Source organism: Lacerta agilis, chromosome 15 (genome assembly GCF_009819535.1).
Source record: "Lacerta agilis isolate rLacAgi1 chromosome 15, rLacAgi1.pri, whole genome shotgun sequence".
NCBI classification, from domain to species: Eukaryota; Metazoa; Chordata; class Lepidosauria; order Squamata; family Lacertidae; genus Lacerta; species Lacerta agilis.
In genome coordinates, this window is record NC_046326.1 from 21,747,628 (window position 1) to 21,764,011 (window position 16,384).

General features: G+C 46.0%; 1 protein-coding gene across 2 annotated transcripts in view; it reads left to right on the forward strand.

Annotated features, from left to right (window-relative positions):
• The first annotated feature begins 6,173 nt into the window (after positions 1 to 6,173).
• SORL1 (sortilin related receptor 1) overlaps positions 6,174 to 16,384 on the forward strand; it is a 117,319-nt gene continuing 107,108 nt past the window's right edge. The window contains exon 1 of one of the 2 annotated variants that reach the window (XM_033171434.1): positions 6,174 to 6,341. In XM_033171434.1, coding sequence (XP_033027325.1) covers positions 6,276 to 6,341 — 66 coding nt within the window. In that variant the 5' untranslated portion in view covers positions 6,174 to 6,275. The remainder of the gene's footprint in view (positions 6,342 to 16,384) is intronic. The other variant, XM_033171433.1, reaches the window with a different exon arrangement.

Sequence of the window (16,384 nt, forward strand, 5' to 3'; positions counted from 1 at the left end):
CCCTTGCAGGTTTGTTGTAAGGATTACTGAGATTGTGGACGGGAATTGCCTTGAGCACGTGTAAAAAAATGTGATATAAATATTTGTTTAAAAAAATTCTGTTGAGAAAGCCGTTTATTTAATTACATTGATTCTAAAGTAAATCCTCTAAAATTTTATCTACGTCTTCCAACAAACTATATTCATCATGCATGAGGCTTGTTTTATTCTCATGGCAGTCCTGTGGGGTAGGTTTGGGTGAGAGATTGGCTCAGTCAAGACACCCTGCAAAAATGTGGTTTGAACCAGCCATAATGTATACACTAACCATGGTTTAGAGTAGCTTCCAAAGGCTCAACACACCAGTCTTTGGAGGCAAAACAGTAGTAGTAGTAATACTTGCCTAATAATAATAAATAATAATAATTAATAATCACCCACCCTGATCTGAAATATGAAGTGCTACAGTTCAGGATTCCACCACACGATTCTGTGCTGTGCTAGAACAGCTTTTTAAAATCTTTGGAGATCTTCAATGAAGCTTTCCTCTGCCACGATCACAGAATATGATCAACCCTTCTGTAAGGCCAATTAGCAAAAATCTTGCTGCAATCAGGATTTCACCCCCAACCTGCCCCATTCCTATCCAGCACTGCCTTCCAGCTGAAGCTTGTACCATAGAAATCTCATAAGCAGAAACAATTTCATACCCTCCTTAATATCACGACCCCTAATACTCTCTGGAGAAACATTTCTCACTGATTTGAGTCAGAACAGCTGAAAGGTACATAATTGCAGTCCGCTCAATCAGTTAAAAAAGAAAGAAAAAGAAAGAAAGAAAAAAGGATGCTAACTGGATTTGGAAGTGCAAAGCAGATCACCGGGAATAGCCTCAGCAAGACAAACACCAGCCCAATAGTAGGGATGGTCTGGCTTGAAGATCAGTGTGTCAATGTACAGACTTCCCTCTGCTGGTGACCAGTTTCAAACCTGTAAAAACCAAACCCAAAGTGCAGTGTATATGCTTTTCAACTCTCTAAGCAGCAGAGAATTTCACTAGGACAAATCGTAGCTCATTCGGTAGAGCGCGAGACTCTTAATCTCACGTTTGTGGGTTTGAGCCCCACATTGGGCAGAAAGATTCCTGCATTGTAGGGGGGTTTGACTAGATGACCCCAGGGGTCCCTTCCAACTCTACCATTCCTTGTGAGATTACAAACATCGCTGTAACCTGCCCAGGTACCTGGTGCTGAAGGGCAGGTAAGAAACGAAATGAAACCAATAAATAAAATAACATAAAAGCCCTGCTGGATCAGACCACAGCCCATCTAGTGTGTGTTCACATGGCAGCTTATTCCGTTTCCAAGACTTTCCCCCAACTGTTAAGTCCTGCACAATATTTGAGCTTCTGCACGATATAAAAGCCACTTCAGGAACTATAGTAGAATAGGGTGCTGATTTCTGTGTTATTTGCTTCCGGGATAAACCCATTGGCAAATAATATGGAAATGAGTACTAAACTTCTGTGATATCCTACGATAGTTCTAGAAGTGGCTTTTACAGCATGTGAAAGTTTAAATAGAATGTGGAAGTTAACACTTAGGTAATAAGTCCAGCATTCTGTTCTTACAGTGGCCATGTACATGCCCCAATGACACACACACACACACACACAGGACACAAGGGCAATAGCAGCACTTCCTGCACCGCCTGTGATTCTCAGCATCCTACCTCGCCAGTGGAGGTAGAACACAGCTGTCAACCTCATAGCTTCATACTTTTCTGATGGGCAGATTCAGAGCTGCTTCTCCCCTTCCTCCTTCCACACACAGGTGCAATCGAACAGGTGCAACCAGCAGCCTTGCAGGTAAGTGTGATTGTAATTGTTATTTGCTGAGGTTTTTGATAGAATATAATAGTACACAATAAAATTAACTAATAGATTATTGAATATTACTGTATTGGCCCTAATATAAGCTGCACCCACAAATAAACCGCACCTTTAAAATTTGGCGGCTTGGGGGAGGCTTGGGAGCCGTGGACGGGATGGGGACCGTTGCCCCGCGCTGCTCTCTGTCGGGGGTGTGTGTGTGTGGGGAGTCACACCACTTTGCCGGTGGAGTAAGGTCACGAATATAAGCTGCACTTTAACTTTTCACGATCAGGATGTGGAAAAAAAGGTGTGGCTTATATTCGGGCCAATATGATAGGAATAGGAATAAGAATAATTTATTATTGGCCAAGTACATTTTCCAACATACTTGGAATTTGTTTCGGCTACATTGCAATGTAAACATACAGACACTGTTCCTCTCACAATACAAAGAAGCAAAGAAACCCCACCCATAATTTACCTCCCCTTCAGCTATACAACTACGAATTTAACAATTTAATGGCACAAGCGAAAAAACTATTCTTGTGCCTGGCCGATTTTGTATATGAAGTCCTGTAGCGACATCCATATGGAAGTAAATCAAGCAGATGATGACCGGGATGTAAAGAATCTGCTACAATTCTCTCTGCTCTCTTCCTAACTCGGGTAGCATAAATTGTTTCTATTGAAGGCAAGATAACACCAAGTACCCTTTCTGCAATTCTTACAGCTCGTTGGAGCCTTTTCTTGTCTCTTTTGGAGGCTGTACCATACCAAGCTGTTATAGAATTACAGAATATGGTACTTTATTCGATATAAGTCGTTGGATTTTAAAGTTATGTTTTATTATGACTTTCTGTACTGGATTAGATTATTAGTCACTTCATTTCTACACCGCCTTATATTTTAAAGGAAAAATCTCAAAGTGGTTTACAACACATCAAAACATCAAATGAAACAATCCAGACTGAAACATATTCAAGCTTCAAGGAGAATATTTCAGATCCTTCTCCAAGGGGGTCAAAGATTATAAGGTGTGTGTTCTTTGTTGTATATTTTGTTGCTGTAAACCGCCTTGTGAATAGTAATATAGAAAGCTGGTATACGAATTAAAAGTGAAATCAAATAGCATCAAGTCTCCTGCCCTTCCTCGACCCTCCCAAGTACAAATGGTGGGGGGAAAGAAAGAGCACAGGAGAGCCCCCCTTTTTTATTTGCTAGCTCAGCAAAAGTGCTTTCCCTTTCATCATGACACCCTCTGTATCAAGATCAGCCCTCTGAGCATTTTTGAGAGTGGTAGGAAGGGAGGTTGATGGGGACTAGAAAACTTAGCATAGCTTTAATATTCCATAATGGAATATTCTGCCACCTGCACACGGAGAGTCAATCACATTCCTCTTTGCCTCTAACCCTAGGAGAAGCAGAGTGCTTCGTTCTAGCCATTTATCATACAAAGCCCAGAGACGGAGGAAAAGACCTCAAAGGTCAGAAAATCCATCTTCCCGTTGTCACGGGAGAATTGGCCATATATTATCATATATCATCCCGCAGAAGGTCTGACCTGGCTCATGCAGACGTCAGGGGAAAGAGGCATGGCAGGATGTGTTTGACAAGAGTTTGGGCCACCCAAAGGATCCTGGGAATGTTTGCTGGATTTATTTACTTTTCCCATTTAAATCCCACCTTCCCTCCAAGGAGCCAACAGAGGGGTACACACAGTTCTCCACTTCCCCATTTTATCCCCACAACAACCCTAGGTTAAGCCAAGATACTGTGATTGGCCCAAGGTCACCCTGCAAGCTTCGTATCTGAGCAGGGATTCAAACTAGTCCCCCAGGTCCTAGTCTAACACTCTAACCACTACACCACACTGCCTTATCCCACTCTGGCTCAGGTCCTGTTCTTGTAGCATCAACCAAACCACCCATTAGGACAGGCGTCACCTATGTGGCACTTATGGGTGCAACAGTGCCCTTGATGTAACGCGTCTGCTCCTGGTGTACATAGAAGCATAGAATTGTAGGGTTGGAAGGGACCCTGAGGACCATCTAGTCCAACCCCCCACAGTGCAGGAATATGCAGCTGTCCCTTACAGGGATTGAACCAGCAACCTTGGTGTTATCAATATCCCTCTGCCAGCCACTGCCCCTTTGGTTATGAAGTGAGGGTGGTTACCTTCTTCCTGAAAAATAACATAAGAGAATGGAACTTGGAAGAATTATGCTCATTCCCACTTGCCTCTTTCACTTCCATGTGCTTTTCAGTGCTCTGCAGATCCCTTGGGAAAGCAACATGTGATTCGGTGGTGTGTGTGCCCATGGCACTGGCTCAAAAATCCAAATGTGCCCAGCAGTCTAAATAAGTGGGCAGCCCTTGCATTAGAACATCAGAGAAATCTTTACAGAATGTCTTGGGATGACAAACGAGACTAACAGTCTCCTGTTGCCTGCGGGACACCCCATTGGCTGAGCAGTTGTGACATCATGGAATGTTCCCCAAAGATTCTAAGCACATGGGGGAAAGGAACCAGCTATGGAATGCTGACAATTTAGGAGCCTGGCGAATAGTCCAAGGGAACTTGACGCTGCAGCACCGGTGAAACTGAAAAGATGGAGCAAGGAAGTAATCAGCTATGTGTGATCCACTTCTAAAGGAAATGGAAACACTAAGCACACAACAGTGGTAGGTCGTTCTATACCAGGGTGACTAACCTATGGTTAGCTAGATGTGCCTGGACTCCAAATCCCATCAGCCCCAGCTTGCACAGCCAATGGTCAGGTATGATGGGAGCTGTAGTCACAGGTTAGCCATCCCTCACCACCTTTCCCATGAGTGCTCCTCCTCACTGCTTAAGAGGGCCAGTGTGGTGTAGTGGTTAGAGTGCCAGACTAGGATTTGGGAGAACAGGGTTCAAATCCCCACTGGGCTGTGAAGCTGACCAGGTGTCCTCAGGCCAGTTGCTGCCTCTCTGCCTAAATTATCTCAAAGGGATTAAATGAATAGGTGGATCTGTACACACATTACTAAGTAAGTAAGTAAGTAAGTAAATAAATACAGATATTGAATAAATAAACGTAACGCTAGAGCAAAACTAATGCATTTTCCTGCTCCAGCATATTTAGTATGCTGAGTTTACCAGCTCTGGTTTTACAACATAAGAAAGTAAAGGAAGAAGAGCTTGTTGGATCAGGCCTGGCCTACCTAGTGCCTTCATTTATACCCCTGCGTAGCTTCAGAAAAGCGCTTGTCACATGAGACCATGGGCTCTTCTGTAGGCTAAAGCTCTAAAGGTGCTTTGAAACACACACGTGCACACACAAAAACACACACACCGCAGGGAACCCGTAGGAACCTTCCCAAGCTTCACGTTCTTCTTTTTGCGCTTGCAAAAGAAAACATTTCTGCGCGGAGCAAAACAAATAAAGGCGATGTTATGGACTCTTTAAAAAAAATCGCGAAAGCCCTTTCTCTTTTAAGGTACAGTGGTACCTCGGGTTAAGAACTTAATTGGTTCCGGAGGTCCGTTCTTAACCTGAAACTGTTCTTAACCTGAAGCAACACTTTAGCTAATGGGCCTTCCGCTGCCACCTCACCGGCCCAGAGCACAATTTCTGTACTTATCCTGAAGCAAAGTTCTTAACCTGAAGCGTTATTTCTGGGTTAGCGGAGCTTGTAACCTGAAGGGTCTGTAACCCGAGGTACCACTGTACTTCTAGGAGGTCAAAGGCAGGAGCAGGCAAAGAAGATTACGGAGAAAAGCGTGCGTGCGTTTTGTGGGGGTGGGGGATGACACGTGACTTGCACCCGCACACCGTGGCCGGCTGGTGCAAGCCAGAGGCTGCGAATGCAAATACAAACAACAACAACACCCCCGGGGAATAATTTCGCTACGCACGCGCTCGCTGCTCTACCCCGCACCGCGCAAAAGGCAAGGAAGGGTTGCAATGCCCCGGGAAGCAGCGCGTGCAGCCCCGGGCCCTTGGCGCGCGCCGGAGCCGAGCTGCCTGCAGCTGGCCTGAATCTGCTCGCTGCTGTTGCTCCCTCGCCACCCCCCTCCCCGCCGCCACCGGGTTTCCCGGCTTTGCAATCCTATTGCACATTCTGTCCTGGCGGCGGCGCCCCACTTTGCAGCTCGCCAAGCCGGCGGAGCGCCGAGGCAGCGAACATGGCGACAGGGAGAAGCCGCGCCGGGGAGCCGCGCTCTTCGCTCCGGGAAACGGCCGCCCGGCTGGCGATGCCGCCGCGTCTCACTTTCCTCCTCCTCCTCCTCCTCCTCTCCGCCAGCAGCCTCCGGCCGGCCGAGTCCGCCGGCAAGACCTTGCGGTTGCACTCCGCTTCCACATCCCGAGCCCAGGACCGAGGCTTCGAGGTGCTGCGGGCGAGGAGTCCCGATGGCACAGTCAGGCAGCAGACGCCGGGTGAGATGCTGCGGAGCAAGCGGAGCGCCGCCGCTGCCCAGCAGCAAGAGTCCATGAAGGTGTACGGACAGGTGAGCGGGCACCTTTGAGGCCACCTTCTGGCACCCCTCCATCGCCTTGTCTCGCAAGGCTCCCCCCGATTTGGCAAACAAGCCAGCCAGCATCGCGCGGAATTTGGACCGGGGAGGGGGCGCGCGCTCTGCTTCCAGGTCCTTGCGGTTTCTTTGCAACATCATCCACTCCACTCCCCTCTTTGCAAAAGGAGCTTTTGTTATGCCCCCCCCCCCCACTTTGCGCGGCGCTGTCTGGTTGGAATGCACGCAGTTCTCAGTCCAGTGTTCCTTCGTTCACCGCCGCCTTTGAGTCACGCGCGGTTTTAAATTGGGTAGTGGGCGCCCTTCAGTTTGCCCTGCCTCTTCCTCCCCCCACCATCATACTCCGCATCCCCCTCCCCAAATGGATCAGGGGCTCAGCGCTTCCTGTCTCTTAGGCGATCTCTCTCTTGGCTTTTTTTTTTTTTTGGTGGTGGTGGTGGGGGGGAGGTTTGCGACTCAGGTGACTCGCAGGTTCAGTTGCAAGGTTGGTTGGTTGGTTGGTTGTTGTATCACACGCGTAACTGGTGGGAATCGAACTGTAAATATTTCTTCTTTGGGATCGTTCCGTGTCAGATGCAAACAATGCAGTGCGGGGAACGGAGCGCTGCAGCAGCTTCTCAGCCGCTGCTCGGGCAGGAGGCCAGTTTTGGGCAACCTTGGACCACACTGTCATTTTTATTTTTATTTTTTTGCTCATCTTGCAACTTCCCTCCCAAAAGTTTAAAAGCGTCAGACTGGTATTCAGGTCGCCACTGTCGTTTTTCCTTTCCTGTTTTTTTGCTCTGGAAAAAAATGGCAAGGAATTGGTGCAACTCAGGTTAGCTATTGCAAATTGGTTAACTAGTCCAGCATTGTGATATAGCCCTTTTTGTTTGTTTATGGTCAATGGAAGGAAAGAAAGAAATATATCCAACTTTTGCAAGACCTCCTTTCATGGTCACCTGATGGCAGTTCTTCCTCGCCATAGGCGAGCAGCTGTTTACCTTGCCTTTCACCCTTTTGTCATACTCTTTCTGAGATCCATCCAAACTAGAGGTTTAATTCTCATCTTAAGTTCTGGTGCAGCTTAATTGGCACATTCCCCCTGGGAACAAGAGAAACACACCTGTGACTTAACTTAAGACAGTTGTCTCAGGAGTGGGTCTGAAACACCTTGCTGTTGGTTCTGCATGTAAGCAGGGGGGAAGTTACTTCAGGAGAAAAAAGCCCTGGGGTAGCAATTTCTGGATTCTGATTGTTCAAACATCTTATTGTTTTCCTGTTTGCAAACCTGGGATGGCAGCAGGCATCTCATACTGAGTCCTTTCGGAGAAAACAAGTCTTTTTTTTTGCTTTTGAGTTTCCCTTTTTCCTCTTCCCTCCAAATCCCTTTTCCATTTGTGTTGCGTTTTTGGTTGTAAGCCCTGAGGGTGGGGACAGTATTATCACTGACATTGGTAAGCTGTTCTAGGAACCTCCCTCCCCCAGCTGAAGAACAGGATAAAATACTTTAAATAAATAAAAAGACCCTCTTTGAATGATTTTCCACAGGGGAAGGTGTGTAAGAGGATAATACCACATTCCTCTGAACATGAAATCTCTCAAATGCATCAAGTTGCGTACCTGATAATAAACAGGTGCAGGTTGCATGTTTGATCACTTTAGGCCCGAGAGTTGTGATAAGTTTCTGGGGTACCAAATAGTCTGCAGCTATTGTTGGACTACAACTCCCATCATCCCTAACTCGCAGGACCAGTCGTCAGGGGTGATGTGAATTGTAGTCCAAAAACAGCTGGAGACCCAGGTTTGGGAAACACTGATAGAAGCTTAACCCCCTGCCCCACTCCAAATCATGCACACAAGAACATAGGAAGCTGCCTTATTTCATGTCTGACAGTGGATCCACCTAGCTCAGCACTAACAGGCAGCAGCTGTTCAGGGTTTGCGGCTTGAGAACATAACTGGAGATGGCGAGGATTGAACCTGGAACCTTCTGCATGCAAGGCAGATGTTCTACCACTGAGCTAGGGCCCTTTCACATGGGAAGCTGCCTAACACCGTGTCAGACTGTTGTGCCCATCTAGCTCATTATTGTCTACACTGATTGGCAACAGCTCTCTGGGACTTCAGGCAGGCCTTCCTCCCAGTCCTGATCCTGGGACCTTCTGCAAGCAAAGCAGATGATCTGCCTCTGACCTATGGCCTGTCCCCTAAAAACACACGGTTCTATGCCTTGGAACCTCCACCCAAGCTGAGATGGAGCCAAGGGGCTCCTTAACCTCCTCTTCTGCATCGTTAACACAGCATGGGATTCCTGCCTTACAGGGGGTTGGACTAGATGACCCTTGGGGGTCCCTTGCAACTCTACAATTCTATGATATTCTCTCTCTCTGTCTGTCTGTCTCACGAAAAAGACACGGAAATGGTACTGAGCAGCTGAGTTCTGAAGGCCTGTCTTGCTGTTCCGGGAAATGAGGTTAAAAAGCCTATAATTTCTTTATTACACGACAACCCTGCATGGTAGGTCAGGCTGAAAGACAGTGAGGAGCAGCCTCCAAGGTCACCCAGTGAGTTTCGCAGCCGAGTGGGATTTTGATCCCTGATCTCTCAAGTCTGTGCCTGATTCTGCAACTGCTATACCTCAATTGGTGGAGCCATGGTTTGCTGGCTGGTGCCTCACCCTATTCTGTATGGCCTGTTAAAAACAGCCAGAGCAGAGCATGGGTGGGGAACCTCCAGCCCTGAGGCCCTAATATGGTCCTCCAAACCTCTCCATCTGGCCCCCTGGACTCTCCACATCCGTCCACAGCCATCAGTCACCTTGCTTTGCCCCTTCCTAGAGGCTTCTTGCCTGGCTGGACTTTGTCCTTGAACTCTGAACATGCCTCTTGCTTGCCTGCTGGAAGGGCAGAAGGGAAGGGGAATGTGTGTGTGTGTGTGTGTGTGTGTGTGTGTGTGTGTGTAAACTACCCCACTGTAAAAGGCAAATTTTACAATTTTTTGCTCCGCCCACTTTTGCTTCCAGCCCCACCTACCACCACTGGGGGGTGGCCCATGGAAGATTGTCGAGAAGGGAAGTTGGCCATCCGTCAGAAAAAAAATGTTGTCTCCGGCCTTGTATTGGAGGAACGTGTAGTCCCGTCCCACCCAGTGAATTGAGGATTCACATTTCGTTTTAGTCCCAATGGGAGGGAGGGAGGGTGTTGGACTTTGTTGTAGAAAGGAGAAGAGTTTGAACATCCTTGTGGAAAGACTGTTCTTATCCGTGCTGAAATCAAAGAGTTACTTGCATTTCTAACAGGCTGCCGGATCCGTTTTCAGAAATGGCAACCACTATTTTTAGGCGATACAGAAAAGGAGCATTCAGAGCACAGTTATGCTTCCTTAAAGGCGTTGCCAGACTTTATCCAAATTGTGCTTATTTGGCTCTCCCCATTAAATAAATTTGGCCTTTTGTTTATTGTGTGCGTCCACATGTTGGACTAGTTTGCATTTATATTCCTTCTTTGCACCTAGTTTCACACAGAAACTGGAAGAAGTGACCCCCCACTGTGAACTATAGAGTAGACTGTAAAGAGGTTTATTGATCCAACGCATTTCAACCCCTGCTGGACTTTTTCGGAGAAATTCAGAAAACTGATTCAAAATATATAGGTGCTACCTCTTCTCTTTCTTATGCTACCTTATTTCATTTGCCTACAGCAATCGAATGGTTTCAGTTTTTGCTTCTGCTTTCACTTCCTTTTGGGGGTTCCTGTTTTCTTTGCATATTTTATTTTTAAAGTAGCCCTGTAAAAGATAGGGAAATGTAGCCAGATTAAAAGGACAGCAACAACTCACTTCCAATAGCAGAGGGGATAGCGGTTCAGAAGGTATTTAGGCCAAAGATGCTCTGCAACAGAGAAGTTTTCACTTGTCGTTTTAAATGCCACTTAGCGAAATCTCCTGGGGCAGGGAGTTCCACAGGGGCATTTCAGTGGAAAAAGCCCTCTCCCATATTCCCACCAACTGTGACACAGATGATGGTGGAATACAGAACAGTCCCAATCCCAATCTGATTTTAAATCATTATATGAATTTTCTGATTTTAAATCATTATATGTTTTTTTTAAAAAAAATTGTGTAGTTTTATAGATGATTGTTGTAAAGCACTCTGATTTTTCTTCTTCTGCGTAAACCAAGGTTTGCAAGCCAACAGCAACAAACTATGGATTTAAACTGTGCTTTGTTGCCAATAAACAAACCACAGTTAAGCCTTCCCATGGGATCTTGAATTGTAAGCCAGGGTTGTCATCACAGTATACTGAACCATGGTTTATTAAACAATGGCTTAGCATTATGTGCGAACCTTTCCCAGTGGCTTAACTGTGCTTTGTTTATTGGCAACAAAGCGTAGCTTAAATCCATAGTTTGTTGCTGTTGGCTTGCAGACCTTGGCTTGCTTGAACTATGGCTTGGCATTCTGTGTGAATCTAGCACACTTCCTTAACCATGGTGTATTTGACGACCCACCCCAGACCCTCATCAGGCTACAAAGACAAGGTCAGTTCAGGGTGACAGTGAGTGGGGGAGCAGGCATGAGCCCCCTCCACTGATTGTCCAAGACTGGCACTCTTGAAGCACTATTTCTCCCTGCAAGATCAGCATTGTCCAAGAGCCTTGGGGATCCAGCTTGCTAGAGGCTTCACAATCGCACCTACCATTTTTACAGTCCCAGGTAGGCAGCAAAATCAAGAAGTAGGGTGGCTGGATAACTAGGAACATGGGAAGAAGCTGCCTTAGTCCATTTAGCACACCATGAATTTGCCTACATCTCCTCCAGATTTTGCTGAACTGCAACTCCCATCAGCTCCAGCAACCGTGGCTGATGTGGAGGGATGATGGGAGTTGTAGTTCAGAAACGTTGGGAGAGCCAAAGATTCCTTGTACCTGGTCATGACTTTCAAACAGGGCACAATCCCAGTCCTAACTGGAAATGCTGTGGATTGAACCTGGGGCCTTCTGCAGGCAAAGCAGATGCTCTGCCACTGAGCTGTGGCCCCTCCCAAAATAGATCCACTGGATGGACCTACCTATCATCCAGTACTGGATCCACTGAGGTGGATCCACCTACCTCAGTAGTAGCCTACTGCCATCACTGACTGGCAGCAGCTGTCCAGGATTTTGGACAAGGTTCTCCTGTAGCTCTACCTAGAGACGATGGGGATCAAACCAGGAAGCAGATGTTCCGCTGCTGAGCCACAGCCCTTCCCATAGCCTCCTGTATTTAGAATGGTGGGTCGCCAGGCCCCTGCCTGTGCCCTCTGTATTTCTTTGTTCTCCGCTCAGACCTACACACCCCGTTCTGCTAGCAGAAATCGAAAGCTTATCTGTACGAGGATTTACTTTCAGGCAGATAACTTCCCACAGTTATTACGTGTCACATGGCTTTTATTTACCTCCCACCCCACAAATAAAAGCAGACACAATGGCAGCCGTTTAAAACCCAAAGAAAAACAAAAGCTCATTACAGCTCCCTGCATTACGATTTCTCCTTTTAGCGACACTGATGGGTATTTTTTTTAAAAAACAAAAAACCCAGTTATCCCCAGAAGTGTTCTGGTTATCTAAATTTCATGGCCAGGCTGAATATGTCATTGTAACCTTGTGTCAACAATGTGTTGTGTTGCATCAGCTGTCTGGATATCCAAGTGTTTTCCTCTGTGCCCCTGGGGCTATTTGGATGAAGGGAGTTTGCACTGAAATACTAATAGCTTTCCAAGATCAAACAGGATTCTTGCTTATCCTCACTCATCATGGTTATGTTTTGGGGCCCACCTGCACTATTCATTTAAAGCAGCATCATAGCACTTTAAACTGTCAAGATTTTCTCAAAAGGACCTTGGGAACTGTAGTTTGTTGTGGGTGCCGAGCGGTTGTTAGGAGGCCCTTATTCCCCTTGTAGATCTGCAGTTCCCTGGCAAGAGGGATTGGTTGTTAAACCGCTCTGGGAATGTGGAATTTCAATTTGGAATAAGAAAATAAGAAGAGCCTGCAGGATGAGGCCAGTGACCCATCTAGTCTAGCATCCTGTTCTCACAGTGGCTAACCAGATGCCTGTAGGAAACCTGCAAATCAGGATCCGAGCACAAGAGCACTCTACCCTCCTGTGGCTTCCAGCAGTTCGTATTCTGAGTCGTTCCTGCCTCCAACCATCCTGGCTAGTAGCCCTTGATAGCCTTGTCCTCCATGAATTTGCCTGAACCACCTTTAAATCCATCCAAGTTGGTGGCCGTCACTGCCTCTTGTGGGAGTGAGTTCCATAGTTTAACTTCCTGTCTTAGTCTTGCTATTTTTAGTAGAAGTATTTAATCACCTTCCACACGTGTCTCAGCGCAGTGTCCAAAATATAATTGTAGTGTCGTTAATAACTGGAGGCGAGAATCAGGTACAACATCTCTTTATTTCGGAAACAGGGAAAAACCAGCACAGGAATGGAGAAAACTGGGGTTTATATAAAAACAGTCATCTAGTAGGGAGAAGGTACATTTTGGCGGGAACCAATGGCACGGATTCCCTCCCGTGGAAACCAATCCGGCAGAGGATCCAAATCCTGCTCCCTGAATCAGCAAATGATTGCCGTTCCTGCTGTAACTTGTACATTCAAATAAGGTCTGTAATACAACACAATACTCTATATTAAACATCTTGACTGTGTTATTGCTTAATACACAACAATAATAAAAACAGCTAACGAATAACACAGAAAAGACAACAGATAATATTTTTAAAAGCTCTGCTCCCAAGTCACTGTGGTGTGTTCCCTCCTGAGATCTTTGGAACTTGAGAGAGACATTCTCCCGCAGTGATCCCACAATTGAGATGTAGGGAGCTCTTGGCAGATGAATCGGATTCCACCTTTAACTTATCTGGACAGAGCACATGGCCCAGGAATCTTCTAGGCCTGGGTTTTTAAGAGGAAAGCTGGTGGGAAAGCTGTAGTTTATTGAGAGTGCTGGCAATTGAAGCTCTGTTAAGGGTAAACTACGGTTCCCAAAATTCTTGGGGAGTGGAGGGGGGTAAATGTGCATTAAATGTGGTTCAAATGTGTGGATGTGAATTTGTTTGTTCAAACCTTTATTTTGTGCTTCAGTTATTGTGAGCTGCTCTAGTCTTTGCAGAGCAAGGCTTGCATTCAGCTGAATTCTTGAAGCAGACAGGTTGAAATTAATGAACCTAGCTTGGTCGTGTCCATTAATCAAGGGGTCTACTTTGAGAATGACTGGCATTGGATACAACAACAATCCTGTATAGATTATTTGTGGTTTTAGACTGAGGGAAGAAAATAGCTTGGGCCTGTTTTGCTTTTTTAAAAACAACAACAGCAACAACATTTAAAGTGGTTTGTGAAGCCAGCTTCGTGAGCGTAGTGAAAATGGATTTTTGTGTTTGCCATGAACCATAGTTAATTTTAACCCAATTTGCTGGCTTGTCAGCCATGGGCCTTTTCCAAGAACAATCAGACCTTAACCTCCTAGTATTCAATTTTCTTCATAGCAGGATCTGTTTGGCATCTCATAAAAACGGCTTGATTAAGGGGGAAAGCTCTATAAACATTAACTTTTGCTTAGTTTAGATAATGCCCCCCATTGCAACTGTTAAAAAATTAGTTATTGCACAGAATTAGTTCCTTATAACCCTACATCACCATCTCATTACTGCTCCAGCCCTGCAGGAGTGAATTATTATTTTAATTATGCAGATCAGGAAACTGAGGCTTGAGAGGTGAAGTCTTGGCTCACGGCCACCCAGTAAGTTGGCAGCGGTTGGGATGGGCAGCTGGATCCTACAAAAAGCAGGCAGAAGTTCAGTTCCTTTCCCATCTTTATCTCTGTGCATCTGACTCCCAAAATAGCTAAACATTTCATCTCCATCTGTTGTTTGCAAGTTGAAAGTGTTTCTGTTGTCCCACCAGGGAGGTGGTGATGGAATAGAGATAGGCCTATCTTGACCAAAATGGCAGAATAAGGAAGAAATCATTTTTTCTCTGAAAGTCCCAGACTTTTATTCTCCCTGCCTGCTGCATTACAGTTGTACCTTAGATCCTGAACACCTTGCAAGTCAAATACTTTGGCTCCCGAACACTGCAGCCCCGGAAGTGATTGTTCCGGTTTGCGAATGTTCTTTGGAACCTGAATGTCCAATGCGGCTTCCTCAGCTTCCAATTGGCTGCAGGAACTTCCTGAAGCCAATCAGAAGCCGCGTTTTGGTTTCCAAACGTTTTGGAAGTCGAACGGACTTCCAGAACGGATTCTGTTCGACTTCCGAGGTACGACTGTACTTCCCTTCCAAAGGAATAAACCGCACCCCCATTCGTGATCCTGCATCGTAGTGGAGTAGTGGCAAATTAAGAAGTGCAGGATCCCTCCATGATAGTCACAGCCACATACCCTTCTGTGATTATACAACAGGATAGCTCAGTTTGTTAAAGCATGGTGCCGATAACGCCAAGGTTGCTGGTTCGATCCCCAAATGGGATACTGTAGCTGCATATTTCTGGACTAGATGATCCTCAAGGCCCTTTCCAGCTCTTCAATTCTATGATTTTTTTTATTCTAACCTTCTAAGGTGACACAAGAATAATAATTAGGGATGCATTACAACAATCAATGCAAATTTCTATGTGTCGTCTTTTGGCTAGATCTATTTTCTGTGCATGTACATGGACAATTGGATTTGGAGTGTTCCAGTCTCTTCTTTTGGAGTGACTTAAGTTGTGTTTTCCTTGAAATTCCGTTGTACACAACAGGACCTGAGCACCATTCTCTTGAAAATGAAGCACCTTGTTTGCAAATGCTTAGCTTTGGAGCACAGAACTCCTCATTGTTCTTCCTGCACGCCTTCTCCAGTGACCTCAGGAGCCAATCCTCGGTGGTTGACTCACCTCCTTTCATGCTGAAAGTACACTGGAGATTTGGACCCTGCAGCTGAAATAGTAACGGGTTTTGGCCCCTGTGACCCCAGCCCCATACACCTCTATGCTGCATCTAGCATTATTGCAACGTCTGAGTGGGAAAAGGGATTGTTTTATTTTTTATGAAAACATCCAAACTGGACCGCTTTCTGGTGTGAAAAACATGGGAGAAAGATCTGGGTTATGTACGGTACTTGAAGACAAAATTGAGACAAATGTGGTGGGGCTATGGGTTAAACCACAGAGCCTAAGGCTTGCTGATCAGAAGGTCAGCGGTTCGAATCCCCGCGACGGGGTGAGCTCCCGTTGCTCGGTCCCAGCTCCTGCCCACCTAGCAGTTTGAAAGCACGTCAAAGTGCAAGTAGATAAATAGGTACCCCTCCGGTGGGAAGGTAAACGGTGTTTCCGTGCGCTGCTCTGGTTTGCCAGGAGCGGCTTTGTCATGCTGGCCACATGACCCGGAAGCTGTACACCGGCTCCCTCAGCCACTAACGCGAGATGAGCACCGCAACCCCAGAGTCGGACACGACTGGATCTAATGGTCAGGGGTCCCTTTACCTTTACCTTTAACCACGTGAAGACAGTTTTTGCTAAAATTAAAGAGATTGCACTAAAAATCATACACCAATTATATAGGATACCTGTTAGGGTTGCCATATTTCAAAAAGTGAAAATTCGGACAGAAAAGTTTTGGGGAGGCAAAGTTGTTGAGCTTTTTTTTATTTAGTATGACAACCCTAATATCTGTGCAATTGGCTCACTTGACCTCCACGATTAGCCCTAGCTACAGGAGGGTGTGCAGCACTGAAAGCACCTACTACCGCTTCTGATGGGAATAGACCCCAATATGAAGGCTTCAGTCTGATGTACATAAGGAACTAATTAACATTACAGGTGATAATATTGAATTTACTCCAGAATTATTTTTGATTTCTTTGTTTACGGGACATAAGGATATCAAGTCTAAGGACTGTGGCTAGACAAACCATCCCTCAACGGCGGAAATTTCTGGATTCCCTAAACTCACTTGCATGGTATAGAAGGATTTGGAGTTTAGTAATAGCAGAACAAATTACTGGTACACGTA